A 20,476-nucleotide genomic window follows, 5' to 3' on the forward strand; every position below is an offset into this window, starting at 1 on the left:
ATATCTTATAGTTTCCAGTGTACAGATTTTTTACCTCTTTGGTCAAATTTATTCCAAAGTATTTTATTCTTTTATATATTTATATATATGTATATATAATTTTATTTGAAATATTCATATATATATATGAAATTTCCCAGATTCTTGGAAAATTTCTTTCTGGTTTTCAGCAGTTCTACTATGTGCCTAGATGTTATTTCCTTTGTGTTTATCCTACTTGAGGTTCAATTGAGTTTCTTGGATTTCTGGGTTTATGTCTTTCATTAATCTTGGAATGTCCGTGGCTATTATCTCTTCAAATGTTTCTTCAACCTAATTTTCTTTTTCCTCTCCTACTAGGATTCCAAAAACACCTGTATGAGACCTTTTAATATTGTCTCACAGATCTCAGATGACCTGTTCATTATTTTTTCACTGTTTTTTCCTTTGTATTTCAGCTTATATACATGCTATTAACCTGTCTTCAAGTTCACTGCTTTTTTCCTCTGCTTTCTCCAGCTTCTTGGTAAGTGCATCTGAGTTTTTTTAAGACAAGGTCTCACTCTGCCACCCAGGCTGGAGTGAAATGCCACAATCAAAACTCACTGCTGCCTCAAACGGTTGGCCTCAAGCAATCCTCCCACCTTGGCTTCCCAAAGTGCTGAGATTACAGGCATGAGCCACCATGCCTGGCCCCAATTATTTCTCTCTCTCTTTCTCTCTGTTTTTTTTTTTTTTTTGGTTTTTTGTTTTTTTTTTTTTTTTGAGATCGAGTTTTACTCTTGTTGCCCAGGCTGGAGTGCAGTGGCACGATCTCAGCTCACTGCAACTCCACCTCCCAGATTCAAGTGATTCTCCTGCTTCAGCCTCATGAGTAGCTGGGACTACAGGCACGTGCCCCAATGCTCAGCCAATGGCTAATTTTTGTATTTTTAGTAGAGACGGGGTTTTGCCATGTTGGCCAGGCTGGTCTCAAGCTCCTCCAATTATTTATTTATTCTTGATTTGTATTTTATTTATAGAATTTCCATTTTGTTCCTTTTTTATCATTTCTATATCTTGGCTGAAATTCCTCATCTCTTCACTATGTTGCCCATCTTTTCCACTAGAACCTTCAGCATTTTTATTATAGTTATTTTCTTTTTAGACATTCTTGGTACCTCAGCACTGACAACATTCCAGAGATCTCTTAATACCTCACAGTGGTGCCACCAACTTTCGAAATCCTTGGGAGAGCTATCTCTGCTTTACAGCCTAGCTTCTAGCTTTTTGATCATTGGGTAATTATCTTTACTTTCTCATCTGATGCTGAATTTTGGTACATCTTCCTCTCTTCCTCCCCTTCTCCTCCTGCCCACTCCACACTCCCCTCTCCTTCTCCCTCTCCCTCTCCTTCTGTCTCCTATTTCCCTGTCCCAATTCTGTCAGGGAGGCTGCTTTACACTCTGGGTAGAGGCCACGCATGGCTCAAGGAGAGTTCCTCTCCACTCCCTTACCCTACTCCTCGTCAGGAGCTGAGAATCCAGAGTGTGGATGGGTTTCTCTCAACTTGCCCAGCTTGATGCCCCTTTCCTGCCTTCAAAGACTTACTACCTTACATTTTGAAGAGACCTTGAATACTTCAAAGGATCTTTCACCTCACCTGCATGATTATGCCGAAGCATTAAGTGGAGTTATGTGGGAAAGGGTTTGTGGGTGAGAGTGAAAACTCACTTCTTGGCTGGGAATCCTTGGAATTCTCATCTATCATGTTTATGACGTGCTCCTCTTCCCATCTCTCTGACAAGAATGACAGTGACCGTGGGTTTCTTCTATAGCTCATCATTTTGTTTCTACTCTATTTCTTCTTTAAGAATTGTTTCACTCGTTTCCAGCAACATAAGTTCTATACTTTAAAGTGAATCCACATTTAGCAAAATGACTTTTTATCCCAAATTGTGTCTTTCTTTGGTTACCAGTTTGATATCTGCCTACCTCCTGTTTCAGTATACGCTAAATATTTGTACATTAAGTAAAATGAGGACAGCAAGATGTTTTCAAAAGACTCCTTTTGAATGTCATGTACATAGAAATTACATACTAAGTAAAAATCCTGAAAAAATTAGAAACAGTGGGGAGAGGAGGCAGAGGAGAAGGGAGGCCTTGGACTCCTTGACGAAATTAGGCCCACCGAGTTTCAGGCACAGCGGTTTCTGAATACCCTTCCCATCTAACAGCCTATATCCATAAAAGGGTAGAATTCATTTGTCTAAGGTTTTAAGTTTTCTCTTCTCTTTATCTGGTAACCAAGGAATCTAGAATTCCAAAAATGAGTTAATATTTGAAGAGACCTTATATGTTGACCTTAGTAAACATCAAGGTCAAAGGGGCACTCCAGGCCAGAGTGATAAATACATAAAGAGAAGGCTGATGTGCTTAAAAGATTTAAAAGGAATTAAAATTTATTATTCCTATTGATAGAAACAATTTATAAACAAGTAATTGGGATAATTTATCTTTATGGTTATATGTAATATGATCAATTTCTATTTAATATATTTCTATGCCTGAAGTATTATTCAAAAATATATTGAAACGAATCAAACCATAGTATTTACTACCTTTTGTTTTTATGTATTTATTTTTTTTAGAGACAGGGTCTCACTCTATCACCCAGGTCGGAGTACAGTGGCATAATCATGGCTCACTGCATCCTTGAACTCCTGGGCTCAAGTGATCCTTCCACCTCAGCCTCCCAAATAGCTGAGACTACAGACACATACCACCACCCCCAACTAGTTTTTAACTTTTGTAGAAATGGGGTCTCATTGTGTTACCCAGGGTAGTTTCAAACCACTGACTTCAAGTGAGTCTCCTGCCTCAGCCTCCCAAAGTGCAGGGATTATAGGCATGAAACCACCACACCTGGTCTCTATTTTTTAAATGTAGCAAATTAGAAGATGGAAGTTGTTAGACCTTGGGAGCTAAGCTATGAGGACACAAAGGTGTAAGAATGATACAATGGACTTTGGAGACTCGGGCGGGAGTCGGGGGCAGGATGGGAGGGGGATGAGGGATAAAAGACCACACATTGGGTACAGTGTACACTGCTCAGAGATTTTGGGTGCACCAAAATCTCAGAAATCACCACTAAAGAACTTATTCATGTAATACCACCTGTTCCCCAAAAACCTATTGAAATAAAATTTTAAAAAATAAAATTTACATTTAAAAAAGAGAAGTTGTTAGACCCATCTCTAAAATCGAAGATTTTTCTCATCATTTTTCACTTTGTCATAGGCTAAAGAAAGAAGAAGCAACTTTGCAGTCTGGACAGAAAATGAAGTTTACCTCGAATATATTCTTCTTAAATTTGCCAGATTAGTAACTACCACAGAACTGAAAAACATCCTAAATCTATCAGTAACTGCTACTCTGACGATACACAGTGTTGAGTATACAGGACACCCTCTGGAGGTTGCTGTGTTTTTAAGTTATTGCACTATATGTACCGTCACCAGAAAGATTTTCTTAGTGATATATAATGAAGATACAAAACAGTGGGTTTCCCAAGACTTTACATTAGATGCCCCTATTGACAGTGTTTTCATTCCATATTTTATATTTTCAGCACTGCCAGGATTAATACTATGGAACAAGCATAGTATCTACTATTGTTACCATAATTTCACCTTTACTGGGATTTTACAGACACCTGCAGGACATGGAAATCTATCAATGCTATCAAATGACAGCATTATTCATGAAGTTTTCATAGGTAAGGCATTCTCAGTCTACTAACATTATTCTAGATTTTACTATAGACACCTTCCTTATAATGATGTAACACTTTTTAATGTACCAATATGTGGTGTTCTTATCACCTACAAATGAATCGACTTTAAATTCAAGTAATGTTAACTATGAGCTCACATAGCAAAAGGGCAAACTCAGTTTCTTTTTGCGGGGGAGAGGGGAGTTTCATTTTAGTCAATCAGTAGATTCTAACTAAGCAATTTATGTATACGTCGTATGTGTAGGAGGTGCTGTGGTATTGTGTTACGTTTCCTGGGGCTCCCAGAACAAACTACCACAAACTGGATGACTTAAAACAACATAAATGTATTACTTCACAGTTCTGGAGGCTAGAAGTGGAAAATCAAGGTGTTGATAGGGCCATGCTCCCTCTGAAACCTGTAAAGGGAGGTTTTATGTTGTAAAGCACATATGAAACAGTATTGTATGTGTTTTTTAAACAACCATGAGCCACAGTGATAAGAAGACAAGGTTAGAATGATACATTGGGGATAGATTTTAGAGGATGACAGATACCCACTTTGAATGTTGTACTGAAGGTCATTCAGAAACAATGAAATGTAACATGCTCAAACCATTCATAAGTTTAGGAAGTAGGAAGTTCAAGTCCTTCAACTCTCACCATTCTCATTTCCCAAATAACCAACTATTAAGAAACTCCTGTGAGGCTGGGCGTGGTGGCTCATGCTTCTAATGCCAGCACTTTGGAAGGCCAAGGTGGGAGGATCACTTGACCTCAGGAGTTCGAGTCCAGCCTGTGCAACATGGAGAGACCTCATCCCTACTAAAAACTTAAAACTGGGCATGGTGGTACGCGCCTGTGGCCCCAGCTACTCAGGAGACTGAGACAGGAGGATCATTTGAGCCCGGGAGGTCAAGGCTGCAGTGAGCCGTGTTCACATCACTGAACTCCCCAGCCTGGACAACAGAGCGAGATCCTGTCTCAAAAAAAAAAAAAACAAGAAAAAACTCCTGTGAGTTTGTCCAGACTTTCAAATAAGCAAATACTAAATATAATGGGCATGTTTTCAAAACAATACATATAATAGATATAAAATTAATGCCATTTTAACTGCTATGTAATGTTCAACTGTCTATGCACACTACTGTCTAATTAACAGGGGTGCAGATAGATATTTGGATAGATATTAGGCTTCAGTTCTTTTTCTGTTACAAATAATGCATATGTACACATACCGATACAAGTGTTTCTGTAATATAAATTACTGGATATAGAATTCGTGAATCAGAAATTACAAATATTTAAAAAGTTGATAAATCCTTCTCACTTACCCACCAGCAAAGTTTGTCACAGTCTAAACTCCCCCAAAAGTTTGAAAATGTATCATTTTCATATAATCTGTTTAACAGTTACTGGTTATATAGAAAATGTTATTCTCATTTTATTGCACATATCTTTTATAATTAGATGTTTTATCTAGTTTCATAAATGTATTGGCCATATTCTGTGAATTTCTATTTTTCTTGTTATTTCTGTTTTATTTTTTATTTATTATACTTTAAGTTCTGGGATACATGTGCAGAATGTGCAGGTTTGTTACATAAGTATACACATGCCATGGTGGTTGGCTGCACATCATCTACATTAGGTATTTCTCCTAATGCTATCCCTCCATTACCCTCCCAACCCCTGACAGGCCTCGGTGTGTGATGTTCCCCTCCCTGTGTCGATGTGTTCTCATTGTTCAACTCCCACTTATGAGTGAGAACGTGTGGTGTTTGGTTTTTTGTTCCTGTGTTAGTTTGCTGAGAATGATGGTTTCCAGCTTCGTCCATGTCCCAGCAAACAACATGAACTCATCCTTTTTTATGGCTGCATAGTATTCCATGATGTATACGTGCCACATTTTCTTTATCCAGTCTGTCACTGACGGGCATTTGGGTTGGTATCCAGTCTGTCATTGATTGGCATTTGGGTTCCAAGTATTTGCTATTGTGAACAGTGCTGCAATAAACACAGGTGTACATGTGTCTTTATAGTAGAATGATTTATAATCCTTTGGGTATATACCCAGTAATGGGATTGCTGGGTCAAATGGTATTTCTAGTTCTAGATCCTTGAGGAATCGCCACATTTTAAAGATCGCCATTCTAACTGGCATGAGACGGTATGTCATTGTGGTTTTGATTTGCATTTCTCTAATGACCAGTGATGATGAGCTTTTTTCCATATGATTTTTGGCTGCATAAATGTCGTCTTCTCAGAAGTATCTGTTCATATATTTTGCCCACTTTTTGATGGAGTTATTTTTTCTTGTAAATTTGTTTAAGTTTTTGTAGATTCTGGATATTAGCCCTTTGTCAGATGGATAGATTGCAAAAATTTTCTCCCATTCTGTAGGTTGCCTTTTCACTCTGATGATAGTTTATTTTGCTGTGCAAAATCTCTTTAGCTTAATTAGATCCCATTTGTCAATGTTGACTATTGTTGCCATTGTTTTGGTGTTTTAGTCATGAAGTCTTTGCCCATGCCTATGTCCTGAATGGTATTGCCTAGGTTTTCTTCTAGGGTTTTTGTGGTGTTAGGTCTTAAGTTTAAGTCTCTAATCCATCTTAATTCTTGTATAAGGTGTAAGGAAAGGATCCAGTTTCAGCTTTCTGCATATGGCTAGCCAGTTTTCTCAACACCATTTATTAAATAGGGAATTCTTTCCCCATTGCTTGTTTTTGTCAGATTTGTCAAAGATCAGATGGTTGTAGATGTGTGGTGTTATTTCTGAGGCCTCTGTTCTGTTCCATTGGTCTATATTATCTGTTTTGGTACCAGTACCATGCTGTTTTGCTTACTGTAACCTTGTAGTATAGTTTGAAGTCAGGTAGCGTGATGCCTCCAGCTTTGTTCTTTTTGTTTAAGATTGTCTTGCCTATATGGACTCTTTTTTGGTTCCATATAAAATTTAAAGTAGTTTTTTCTAATTCTGTGAAGAAAGTTAATGGTATTTTGATGGGGATAGCGTTGAATCTATAAATTACTTTGGGCAGTGTGGCCATTTTCACTATATTGATTCTTCCTATCCATGAGCATGGAATGTTTTTCCTTTTGTTTGTGTCCGCTCTTATTTCCTTGAGCAGTGTTTTGTAGTTCTCCTTGAAGAGGTCCTTCACATCCCTTGTAAGTTGTATTCCTAGGTATTTTATTCTCTTTGTAGCAATTGTGAATGGGAGTTCACTCATGATTTGGCTGTTTGTCTGTTATTGGTGTATAGGAATGCTTGTGATTTTTGTACTTGATTTTGTATCCTGAAACTTTGCTGAAGTTGCTTACCAGCTTAAGGAGATTTTGGGTTCAGACAATGGGGTTTTCTAAATATACAATCATGTCATCTGCAAACAGAGGCAATTTGACTTCCTCTCTTTCTATTTGAATACCCATTCTTTCTTTCTCTTGCCTGATTGCCCTGGCCAGAACTTCCAATACTACATTGAATAGGAGTGGTGAGAGAAGGCATTCTTGTCTTGTGCCGGTTTTCAGAGGGAATGCTTCCAGCTTTTGCCTATTCAGTATGATACTGGCTGTGGGTTTGTCATAAATAGCTCTTACTATTTTGACACACATTCCATCAATACCTAATTTATTGAAGGTTTTTTAGCATGAAGGGGTGTTGAATTTTATTGAAGGCTTTTTCTGCGTCTATTAAAATAAACATGTGGTTTTTGTCATTGGTTCTGTTTATGAAATGGATTATGTTTATTGATTTGCATATATTGAACCAGCCTTGCATCCCAGAGATGAAGCCGACTTGATCATAGTGGATAAGCTTTTTGATGTGCTGCTGGATTTTGTTTGCCAGTATTTTATTGAGGATTTTTGCATCGATGTTCATCAGGGATATTGGCCTGAAATTTATTTTGTTGTGTCTCTGCCAGGTTTTGGTGTCAGGATGATGCTGGCCTCATAAAATGAATTAGTGAGGAGTCCCTCTTTTTCTGTTGTTTGAAATAGTTTCAGAAGGAATAGTACCGGCTCCTCTTTGTACCTCTGATAGAATTCAGCTGTGAATCTGTCTGGTCCTTGGCTTTTTTTGGTTAGTAGGCTATTAATTACTGCCTCAGTTTCAGAACTTGTTATTGGTCTATTCAAGGACTCGACTTCTTCCTGGTTTCATCTTGGGAGGGTGTATGTGTCCAGGAATTTATCCATTTCTTCTATATTTTCTAGTTTATTTGCGTAGAGGTGTTTATAGTATTCTCTGATGGTAGTTTGTATTTCTTTGGGATCAGTGGTGATATCCCCTTTATTGTTTTTTATTGTGTCCATTTAATTCTTCTCTCCTTTCTTCTTTATTAGGCTGGCTAGTGGTCTGTTTTGTCGATCTTTTCAAAAAACCAGCTCCTGGATTCATTGATTTTTTGAAGGGTTTTTCGTGTCTCTGTCTCCTTCAGTTCTGCTCCAATCTTAGTTATTTCTTGTCTTCTGCTAGCTTTTGAATTTGTTTGCTCTTGCTTCTCTAGTTCTTGTAATTGTTATGTTAGGGTGTCAATTTTAGACCTTTCCTGCTTTCTCCTGTGGGAATTTAGTGCTGTAAATTTCCCTCTAAACACTGCTTTAGCTGTGTCCCAGATATTCTAGTATGTTGTGTCTTTGTTCTCATTGGTGTCAATGAACTTACCTATTTCTGCCTTAATTTATTTACCCAGTAGTCATTCAGGAACAGGTTGTTCAGCTTCCATGTAGTTGTGTAGTTTTGAGTGAGTTTCTTAATCCTGAGTTCTAATTTGATTGCACTGTGGTCTGAGAGACTGTTACAATTTCCATTCTTTTGTGTTTGCTGAGGAGTGTTTTACTTCTAATTATGTGGTCGATTTTAAAATAAGTGCAATGTTGTACTGAGAAGAATGTATATTCTGTCAATTTGGGGTGGAGAGTTCTGTAGATGTCTATTAGGTCCGCTTGGTCCAGAGGTGAGTTCAAGTCCTGGATATCCTTGTTAATTTTCTGTCTCATTGATCTGTCTGGTATTGAGAGTGGGGTGTTCAAGTCTCCCACTATTATTGTGTGGGAGTCTAAGTCTTTTTGTAGGTCTCTAAGAACTTGCTTTATAAATCTGGGTGCTCCTGTATTGGGTGCATATGTATTTAGGATAGTTAGCTCTTCTTGTTGCATTAATGCCTTTAACTTAATTATGTAATGCCCTTCTTTGTCTTTTTTGATCTTTGCTGGTTTAAAGTCTGTTTTATCAGAGACTAGGATTGCAACTCCCATTTTTTAAAATTTTTATTTATTTATTTATTTTTACTTTCCATTTGCTTGGTAAGTATTCCTTCATCCCTTTATTTCAAGCCTATGTGTACCTTTGCACATGAAATGGGTCTCCTGCATATAGCACATCGATGGGTCTTGACTCTTGATCCAATTTGCCAGTCTGTGTCTTTTAGTTGGGGCACTTAGCCTATTTACATTTAAGGTTAATATGTTATGTGTGAATTTGATCTTTTCATTATGATGCCAGCTGATTATTTTGCTCATTAGTGGATGCAGTTCTTCATAGTGTCGATGGCCTTTACAGTTTGGTATGTTTTTGCAGTGGCTGGTACTGGTTTTTCCTTTCCATATTTAGTGCTTCCTTCAGGAACCCTTGTAAGGCAGGCCTGGTGGTGACAAACTCTCTCAGCATTTGCTTGTCTATAAAGGATTTTATTTCTCCTTCACTTATGAAGCTTAGTTTGGCTGGATATGAAATTCTGGGTTGAAAATTCTTTTCTTTAAGAATGTTGAATATTGCCCCCAATTATTCTGGCTTATGGGGTTTCTGCAGAGAGATCTGCTGTGAATCTGATGGACTTCTTTTTGTGGGTAACCCAGCCTTTCTCTCTGGCTGCTCTTAACATTTTTTCCTTCATTTCAACTTTGATGAATCTGATGATTATGTGTCTTGTGGTTGCTTTTCTCAAGGAGTATCTTTGTGGTGTTCTCCGTATTTCCTGAATTTGAACGTTTGCTTGTCTTGTTAGGTTGGGGAGGTTCTCCTGGATAATATTCTGAAGTGTTTTCCAACTTGGTTCCATTCTCCCCATCACTTTCAGGTACACCAATCAAATATAGGTTTGGTCTTTTCACATATTCCATATTTCTTGGAGGATTTGTTCATTCATTTTCATTCTTTTTTCTCTAATCTTGTCTTTATGCTTATTTCATTAAGCTGATCTATAATCTCTGATATCTTTTCTTCTGCTTGATCAATTTGGCTATTGATACTTGTGTATGCTTCACAAAGTTCTCGTGCTGTGAAGCTCCATCAGGTCATTTATGTCCTTCTCTACACTGGTTATTCTAGTTAGCAATTCGTCTAACCTTTTTTCAAGGTTCTTAGTTTCCTTGCATTCGGTTAGAACATGCTCCTTTAACTCAGAGGAGTTTGTTATTACTCCCCTCTGAAGCCTACTTATGTCAATTAATCAAACTCATTCTCTGTCCAGTTTTGTTCCCTTGCTGGCAAGTGGTTATGATCCTTTGGAGGAGAAGAGGCATTCTGGTCTTTGAAATTTTCAGCCTTTTTGCGCTGGTTTTTCCTCATCTTTGTGGATTTATCTACCTTTGGTCTTTGATGTTGGTGACCTTTAGATTGGGTTTTTGTGTGGACATCCTTTTTGTTGATGTTGATGCTGTTCCTTTCCGTTTGTTAGTTTTCCTTCTAACAGTCAGGCGCCTCTGCTGCAGGTCTGCTGGAGTTTGCTGGAGGCCCACTCCAGACCCTGTTTGCCTGGGTATCACCAGCAGAGGCTGCAGAACAGCAAAGATTGCTACCTGTTCCTTCCTCTGGAAGCTTCATCCCAGAGGGGCACCTGCCAGATGCCAGCCAGAGCTCTCCTGTATGAGGTGTCTGTCAACCCTTGCTAGGAGGTATCTTCCAGTCAGGAGACACAGGGGTCAGGGACCCACTTGAGGAAGCAGTCTGTCCTTTAGCAGAGCTTGAGGGCTGTGCTGGGAGATCCACTGCCTCTTCGGAGCTGGCACGCAGGAACGTTTGAGTCTGCTGAGGCTGGGCCCACAGCTGCCCCTTCCCCCAGGTGCTCTGTCCCAGGGAGATGGGAGTTTTATCTGTAAGCCCCTGACTGGGGCTACTGCCTTTCTTTCAGAGATGCGCTGCTCAGAGAGGAGGAATCTAGAGAGGCAGTCTGGCAGTCTGGATCTGTGATGGGCTCCACCCAGTTCGAACTTCCTGGCAGCTTTATTTCCATTATCAGGGGAAAACTGCCTACTCAAGCCTCGTTAATGGCAGACGCTCCTTCCCCCACCGAGCTGGAGTGTCCCAGGTCGAGTTCAGACTACTGTGCTGGCAGCAAGAATTTCAAGCCAGTGGATCTTAGCTTGGTGGACTCCATGGGGATGGGATCTGCTGAGCTAGACCACTGGGCTCCTTGGCTTCAGCCCCCTTTCCCGCGGAGTGAATCATTCTGTCTCACTGGTGTTCCAGGCACCAATGGGGTATGAAAAAAAAAAAAAAAAAACTCTTGCAGCTAGCTTGGTGTCTGCCCAAACGGTGCTTGAAACCCAGGGCCCTGATGGTGTAGGCACCTGAGGGAGTCTCCTGGTTTGTGGGCTGCAATGACCGTGGGTTCCTCATGGAGGAACCAAACTGTTCCTCATGGCACAGTCCCTCATGGCTTCCCTTGGCTAGGGGAGGCAGTTCCCGACCCCTTGCACTTCCCCAGTAAGACGACGCCCCACCCTGCTTCAGCTTGTCGTCCGTGGGCCGCACCCACTGTCTAACCAGTCCCAGTGAGAGAAGCCGGATACCTCAGTTGGAAATGTAGAAATCACCCACCTTCTGTGTTGGTCTCACTGGTACTGCAGACCGGAGCTGTTCCTATTCTCCCATCTTGCCCACAACTCCCCCTTTTCCGTGAATTTTCTATTCGTACTGTTTGGACATGTTTGCATTGGGTTTATCTATATTGATATGTTCTTTATCTCATGTATTGCAACTATTTTCTCTAGTGTGTAACTTCCTGTACCTTTTTGGAGGGAGTTTGGTATTTTGAATTTGTATTTTTATATGGTCAAATTTGTTAATATTTTTATTTGTAACTTCTGATATGCCATGACAGGTCATTTCAATTATAAAAATATTACATATTTTCATTATTTTTATAATTCTGATTTTTATGTTTTGATATTTAGCAAGAGTTAGGAATCTAATTGTATTTTTCCCATTGAAAGCTGATGTTGCCTTAAACCATTCTTTTATTAAGCAAACCTCTCCCACTGATCTGAAATGCTACTTCTATTATGTATTCATTCCTCACATTAACCAGATTGTTTCTAGGCTATTCTGTTCCACTAATCTATTTGTCCTGGTGCTATACTTTTTTGTTTACTATATCCTTAATCACCTAACACACTAAATAATTTATTTTCATGTTTATTGGCAGTCTTCTCTGCTGGAATGTAAGCCATACAAGAGAAGGAATTTTCTGTTTTTCTCATGAATGTATTCCTCCCAAGTACTAGAACAGTATAGCCCCATAGTAGGCATTCAATAAATTTGTTGAATAGATGTTTGCAATATTTGTCTTCCCAACCAGGAATGTTGTATCTCTTCATTATTTTTATTTTCTCTAATTGAGCTAATCTAATCTTTTATCCCTTCTTGAGTCAATTTCAGAAGTTCGTATCTTTCTAGGAAATAATTCATTTTATGTAGATTTTCTAATTTATTGGTAAAAGTGGGCTATTTTAACTTTTAAATTTCTTATGTACCTGTAATGATCTTCCTCATTTATAATATTGTTTGTGCCTAACCCCCTTGTTAGTTTGGCTTGCAATAGATTGTCTATTTTTTTAGGTTGTTTTTGCTTTCTTCTCCTTTTAAAATGAATTCTTAATTTTATCTACTTTCTTTTTTATTTAATTTCTGCTTTTGTCATTATTGATTCTTCACTTCTGCTTTCTTTTTGTAACTTTAGTCATCTCTTGCCTGCTTATTAAGTTAAATGGTTAGTTCATTTATTTTTAGTCTTTCTTGTTTTCTAAGCATTCAAAGCTACACACAAGCAAAAGGCTATGAATTTTTCTCTGTATGGCTTTAGCCATATTATCTTTTAAATCATTCTTTTAAATTATTCTTAATTCTCATTTTAACTTCATATTTAATGCAAGGATCATTTATAATGTTTGTAGTCAGCAGTGTGATCAGCTAAAGAGAAAGTGCTATGAAAGCAAATACTGGGAACATCAATCCAGATGTATGGGATCAGAAAACTAGGTGTGGAGGAAATGACTTCTCAACTGAAAACTGGGGAGAGAGTATATATATATTAGCAAATTATTTCACTGGTTAGGATGGGGCATTGAGGTAGTGTTCCAAGCTGAGAATACAGCATGTGCAAAGATGTGGAGGCAGGAAAGAACATGGCACGTTTGGGGAACTGAAGTTAGGTCAGTCTCAGTAGATAACACAGTGTAAGGCAAAAAATGGCAGAGACAAACCTGTCTAACGAAGAGACAGGCCACGTCATGAAGCAATTTGGACATTATGTATAATCCAAAAACAATGTAGTGTTTTGTTTCTTGGGGTTTTAAATTGTATATATCGTTCTACTGCATGGATCCTGCAATCACTTTTTCATTCAGCATAGAAATATGTTATTATGTCATCCATTCACATTTCTCCCCTTCTACCTTGTGATCTACTGCACATATTTCTGATTAGGTAAGTTTAAGTAGAATACAATTTATAGTAATTTGTAAAAATGTTACTGACTTATTCTGATTTCAAATGTAAGATGCATAAGCACAACACAGCCTGAACCTCCTTCACTCAAAGAATTCCCCTCTTCCTTCCAGCCAGTCCTCTTCAAGTGTTGTCTTTTGACAATTAAAGTATATTCCTAGAGGCTGTACACAGAGAATGTGATATCTTGAAAGAAAGCTATGAAAGCATCTAGCCCTACTGTTCCTTTTAGAGACATAGCGACAGAACTACAGAGGTTAAGATAGTTACCCACTATGACCCACTGTGACTTAGGCAGAATATGAAGTGGAGAAAGCTTATTATCTGCTATGAGTGAACCTGCAGAGGTAGGCTATGCTTTATGCCACAGTCACCCCCACTCACCTCCATGTCTTCATCACAGCTATGTTAGCCTGCCAGGGTTGCCATAACAAGATCCCACAAACTGGGCAGCTTAAACAACAGAAATTTAGATTTTCTCCTATTTCTAAGGCTAGAAGTCCAAGATCAAGGTACTGTCAGGATTGGTTTCTGATGAGGCCTCTGTTCCTGGCTTGTAGACAGTCACCATCTTGCTGTGTCCTCCTGTGGCCTTTCTTCTCTGTGTCTAGAGAGATCCCTGGTGTCTCTTCCTTTTCTTATAAGGGCACCAGTTCTGTTGGACTAGGACCCCCTGCTTCTTAGCGCATTTTACCTTAATTACCTCTAAAAGCCCTGTCTCCAAATACAGTCGCATTGAAGGTTAGGGCATCAACACAAGAATTTGAGGGGGACACAATTCAATCCACAACACAATGAGGAGTTCCTAATAGCTCTATTCCTGCCATGTTCATCCTTGTTATTACTGAATCCACGAATTCCAGCTCTTTTTTATGTTAAATGATGTTATATATCACAGTGATAAAGTATTCAAGAAGAAAACTAATACAATGAAGTGGGGAGAAGTTCCCCAATATAGTGTAAAGTTATGGGTTCATATCTGCACATTCTAACTTTCTCGAAGTATGAAAATACTTGGTCATTATAAAAGAAATTATTTTAGTTAAAAGTACACTTAACTAAAACAGCATGATTTATGGTTACTTAGACTAACCAAACTTTTCTCTTTTTTCCAGATTATTATGGAAATATTTTGATAAAAATGGAAAATAATGTAATATTTTATTCCAAGATTAATACTAGAGATGTAGTAAAGCTGCATTTATGGACAAATAACACAACAAGAACATTCGTTTTATTAAATACATCTGGTTACACATATTTCCTGTATGCTTTGGACAATGGCACAATACAAATACAGGACTATCCCTTGAGTCTGGAAACACGAAGTGTAGCTTTCATGACAAAAGACAAATGCCCATACATGGCATTTCATAATAATGTTGCTCGTGTTTTTTACTTTTTGGACAAGGGAGAGACTCTGACACTTTGGACTCAAATCATCTATCCAGAAAATACTGGTCTGTATGTTGTTGTGGAATCCTATGGCCCTAAAATATTAGAAGAGAGTCATGACATTTCCTTTGAAGCTGCCTTTGGACACTGCACCAAAACTCTGGTAAGCTAATATTTTAAATTTCTTCATTTGATTTTAATAAGTATAAAAGTATAATATGGCTGGGCATGGTGGCTCACGCCTGTAATCCCAGCACTTTGGGAGGCCAAGGCAGGTGGATCATGAGGTCAGGAGATCGAGACCACCCTGGCCAACACGGTGAAACCCCGTCTCTACTAAAAATACAAAAAATTAGCTGGATGTGGTGGCGGGCGCCTGTAGTCCCAGCTACTCAGGAGGCTGAGGCAGGAGAATGGCGTGAACCCGGGAGGCAGAGGTTGCAGTAAGCTGAGATCACACCACTGCACTCCAGCCTTGGTGACAGAGCGAGACTCCATCTCAAAAAAAAAAAAGTATAATATTAACATTTTTATAAATGAATTTCCCTTCTAGGCTCAGCTGAGAAAATGTTGAGGAATGTCTGAGTTTTTAATAAATAATAACATGATAAGCCATTCATTCCCAAGTCATTATTTTTGCTTTCAATATCCAAGCCCTCTTTGCCACCTAATAACTAATAATACATTCCTTCAAAATTCATTGTCAGTTGTATTGTTCACTTCTCTTCTGTTGTCTATTGTAATATAATAAACCACCTCAAAACCTAATTGCTTAGAACAACAACCGATTCTAGGCCAGGTGCGGATGGCTCAAGCCTGTAATCCCAGCACTTTGGGAGGCTAAGGCAGGCAGATCACAAGGTCAGGAGATCGAGACCATCCTCGCTAATACAGTGAAACCCCGTCTCTACTAAAAATACAAAAAATTAGCCAGGCATGGTGGCAAGCGGCTGTAGTCCCAGCTACTGGGGAGGCTGAGGCAGGAGAATGGTGTGAACCCGGGAGGTGGAGGTTGCAGTGAGCCGAGATCACACCACTGCACTCCAGCCTGGGTGACAGAGTGAGACCCCGTCTCAAAACAAACAAACAAAAATTCTATCAATCAATAGTTTGGGCTGTGAGTAGTTGGGCAGTTCTGCTGGTATCATCTGGGTTCATTGATATGGTGTGGGCATCTGGTAATTCATCTGCAACTATATGACCTAAGATGGCCACATTAATCTAAGGGGCCTCAGCTGGAACACTTGTCTCTGCTGGATAAGCCAGGTCTAGTGTTATCCTCCAGACTAGACCTGGCTTCTTCTGTGGCAGTCTCAGGGCAGTGTTCCAAGACATTGAAAGCAGAAGCCTAGGTTTGGCCACATATCCCTAACTCATAGGATGGTGACATAAACTCCAACTCTTATGGAGAAATAGCAAGTTACACTGCATATGGGACATGCATATGGGAATGGGAAAAATTATTGCAGCCATCTTTGCAAACAATGTCATAATAGGTGTTATAAGTAAAATGTTTACTTAGAAACAGAATGCTTGTTCTTTGGTACCACAAGGAAAAAATCAGCACTTAGACAAAAAATTGTCTTAGCAAGGCAGTTTTACTTTCTGCAGAAAGGGTGCTCCTCACAGGTGGAACAATGGCAAGAGCGCACCTGAATAAAGGAGGGAAGCAATTTTTATCCTTTATGGGGCTTGTCCTTGCTACTGTGTCTTGTCTCCCTTGGCTGAAGCTAGACCTCACAATCTAAGCAGAACCTGACTGGCTAATAATTTAAAACTTTCCTAAATAGGCAAAGGCAATAGGGAACAAAGGAAAAGAGAAAGTTGATTACTAAAAGACTTACAAAAGTAATAACATTCCTAAATAAGAAAGGGGCGTAGGCTGCGAGCTGGGACCTGCCTGTGAGCACATCCAGCACAGATATCTTGGTAAAAGTACAAGGACATAGGACGTACCACATGCCTGTGAGCATGTCTAACAGCTACACAGGATAGGGCTTAACGAAGAGTTTTTAGCACAAAGTAAGCAAGCTTGAAGGCTTGAAGGAAGTTAGTCTTTAAAAGAAACTTATTTCTAACACTTATGATTTATTCTTTAACAAGAAGGGAAACTCTGAAGAGGAAACTTTTTACTTTTACAATTTCTTCCTCTTGATTTGATCGTTTCTCTTCAAACTTTTTTAACACGTTTGGCTTAGCTGTTTTGCTTGAGTTTTTAAAAGAAAAGTTTTTCTGGTTGATGAAATGCTAGGGTAAAATGGATAGCCAACTGAACTAGAGCACAAATACTGCTCTAATTATTTGGCAGAGTGTTCGGTAAAGGTCCTCTATAATTCTATTATACATTTACTTGGGGATGAATAAGGGCGGACTGATGGGTCAGCTGTTGGAAGTGTCTGACTTCACTGCCTCCTGTTAAGTTTAAGAAACTTAACAAACTTTAATAGTTTTATATTCAGGAGGCCTGATTACTTTTAAATTATACAATATTTCTTGCATAAATTCCCTTTTATAACTTTTTTTATGACTTTCACAGACAATCTTTGACATGCCTTAACTTTCTGACTTCTTTTTACACTATTTTTCTTCCTAGGCTTACCTTCTGTGTCTTTCTCTGATCTCTCTCTCTTTCAGTCTCTCTCTCATTTATTCTCTCCCTCTATCTGTCCCTCTCTCTCATTTATGCTCTCTCCCTCCTGAGTTCTCCCACTCTTGCAGTTGGCGGGGCCGGGCAATGGCACAGAACCTGCCCCAGAGCGTGTGCTGCCATCTGTCTCTCCTGTTTCTTTCTGGTTTTCCTTTTTACTTTCTCCCTTCCTCTCTTGCACTTAGTTTTTCTTGGACTGGGTGGAATCCTCGTGGCCACAGCCCAGGCCCCAGGCCGTCGCTGGCCCAGAGGCTTGGCAGATGCCTGCCACAAGTTGTATGAGTCATGCTCTTTCGCCTCCTCTGCTCTCCTCCTGACACCAGTCCTTGTCCTCTTCTTCCACGCAGAGCCAGGCTGGGGAGAGGGACCTACCTCTTGCCTGCCAGGCTGCGCAGTGTGGTCTCCTGGCCCTGGCACACTCACACTTTCCTGTTCGGCTCTAACTTGCAGGCATCCATGGCCAGTGTCCTCCGAGGGTGGGGGGACGTACCTGAGCAGTGCCGAAGGCTTTGGGCTTGGCAGCTTGTGACCTGGGGGCTCTAGCTGCACAGCTGGGTGCGAGGACAGCATCCTAGCCATTGCCGCTCTGCCAGGTGCCAGCGATCTACAACTGTGGAGCTGCACTTGCTGCTCTTGCTCTCTTTCTCTCTGACTTCCTCTCCTAGTTTCTCTTTCCTCTCTGCTGGTCTTTCCCTTGCCTCTGCCAGTCACCTACTCTGCTGTTCTCCCCTCCCCTTCCCTTTCCCCTAGGGAGCAGCTGGTGGGAGTGGAGCTTAGCCTCTTTCTTCCATTGAGAAGAGAGGAAAGGTAAGTTTTGAATATTTTTCCTATTGCCAGAGGTTTGTGTGAGGTTCAATCTCTCTCTAATGGGGATTTTTCACCTCTTTTTAACCTCTAAGACAGGCTGACTAAGGAATACTTCACCACCTCCCACGGCTTTTCTTTCCTTAGTCCTGACTAAGGAATGCTTTACTGCCCCTGCGGCATCTCTTTCCTTGGTATATCCTAACCAAGGAATACTTTACCACCCCATGGCTTTCTTTCCTTAGTCCTGACCACCAAGGAAATACTTTACCAGCTCCTCCAGTGTTTCATTCCTTGGCTCGTGCACGAGGTTACCTGGTCCATATGGTATGTGAGGATCCTTTACTCCAGGTTGCCAGCCAGTTTCTTTCCTTGTTGCTGAGAGTCCAGATTTATTCATTACACCAACTGGGTCTCTATTCCTTACCCCTGAGGCCACCACAATGAGGCAGTGGGGCACCTCCTCATGAGAGAGGACTAGAGACTGCCCCCAGAGGAGAATGTATCCCTGTATGGGTCACCATTTTGTTATAAGTAAAATGTTTATTCAGAAACAGAATGTTTGTTTCTCGGTACTGCAAGGAAAAATTAGCATTCAGGTAAAAAGTTTTCTCAGTAAGGCAATTTTACTTTCTGCAGAAAGGGTGCTCTCGCCATTGTTCCATCTGCGAGGAGCATGCTTTCTGCAGAAAGTAAAATTGCCTTGCTGAGAAAACTTTTTATCTAAATGCTAATTTTTCCTTGCAGTACCAAGAAACAAGCATTCTGTTTCTGAATAAACGTTTTACTTTTAACAATAGATATAAATATACTGTGTATATTATTTTTGTATACTGCATTTCAAATTAATATCATAATGTGAGTATTTCACATGTTACTTCAATTTCTTCTTGAAAACTGTGTAACTCAAAGTGGTGGTTTCTGTTCCCCACCTTCCCTTTCTAGCTAGGCTCAGTTTCCTTAAGCATGTATAATAGTGAGCCTGCTATCTGATACAATGGATTGGAAGTGGTCAGTTAATTCCAAAGTCAGTGAAAGCAGAGAATCATAAAAAGTGAAACCAATATATGTGAAACATTTTACTTTAATTTAAGTGAACATACTTTTCATATAGGACCAAAGCCTTTTCTTTAAAATAGGTCCACTTACTGTAGTTCCTCATCTCCTTTCTTGTATAACCTTGCTCATAATGCATCATTTCTGAGTTCCTATTTCAGTTTCTTTAAGATAAAGAAAAAAAATACTTGAAGGCACTGGAAAAGCAACTGAAACTCTAGAATTTTATAATTTTTTTCAGTATTTTAGTATTACCTTGCTCATACCTACTAATTCAGCAATTTCTTCAGTGACTTGCTTTATCAAAATTTTCCAAAAAAATCAACTTAGTTCTCAGGGAAACAGTAACTCTACTTTCATTTGATACTTATTTTATCAATCTATAATATTATATATAATTACTTATTTTAAATAATCATATAATCTGGCATCAACAGATTTGGAAACAACATGGATTCAGATTTACATGCAGTCTCATGGATAGATCTTCAAACACAGAGTTGAATGAAAATTATAAGAAACTATTTGAAATCTATCTTAGTCCATTTGGGCTACATAACAAAAATAACTCAAACCAGGTCACTTATAACAGCAGAAATTTACTCTCTCACAGTTTTGGAGGCTGGAAAGTCCAAGATGAAGGTGCCAGCAGACTTGGTCTCTGGTGAGGGCCCGTTCCTCACAGACAGTGTCTTTTCACTGTATCCTCACATGGCAGAAGGGGCAAGGCCACTCTCAGAGGCCTCTTTTTTTTTTTTTTTTTTTTTTTTGAGACAGAGTCTTGCTCTGTCACCCAGGCTGGAGTGCAGTGGCCGGATCTCAGCTCACTGCAAGCTCCTCCTCTCGGGTTCACGCCATTCTCCTGCCTCAGCCTCCCAAGTAGCTGGGACTACAGGCACCCGCCACTTCGCCCGGCTAGTTTTTTGTATTTTTTAGTAGAGACGGGGTTTCACCGTGTTAGCCAGGATGGTCTCGATCTCCTGACCTCATGATCCGCCCGTCTCGGCCTCCCAAAGTGCTGGGATTACAGGCTTGAGCCACCGCGCCCGGCCCAGAGGCCTCTTTTATTTTTTTTTTTTTTATTTTTTTTTTTTTTTTTTTTTTT

The 20,476-nt window shown here is 39.6% G+C and overlaps 1 protein-coding gene across 4 annotated transcripts in view; it reads left to right on the forward strand.

Moving 5' to 3' along the window:
• CATSPERE (catsper channel auxiliary subunit epsilon) overlaps positions 1-20,476 on the forward strand; it is a 181,102-nt gene that overhangs the window by 92,305 nt on the left and 68,321 nt on the right. For all 4 annotated transcript variants that reach the window (XM_025391765.1, XM_025391772.1, XM_025391780.1 and 1 more), the window contains 2 exons: positions 3,259-3,736; positions 14,585-15,027. In XM_025391765.1, the coding sequence (XP_025247550.1) occupies positions 3,259-3,736; positions 14,585-15,027 (921 nt within the window). The remainder of the gene's footprint in view (positions 1-3,258; positions 3,737-14,584; positions 15,028-20,476) is intronic.

Source organism: Theropithecus gelada, chromosome 1, assembly GCF_003255815.1.
Source record: "Theropithecus gelada isolate Dixy chromosome 1, Tgel_1.0, whole genome shotgun sequence".
Taxonomy (NCBI): Eukaryota; Metazoa; Chordata; class Mammalia; order Primates; family Cercopithecidae; genus Theropithecus; species Theropithecus gelada.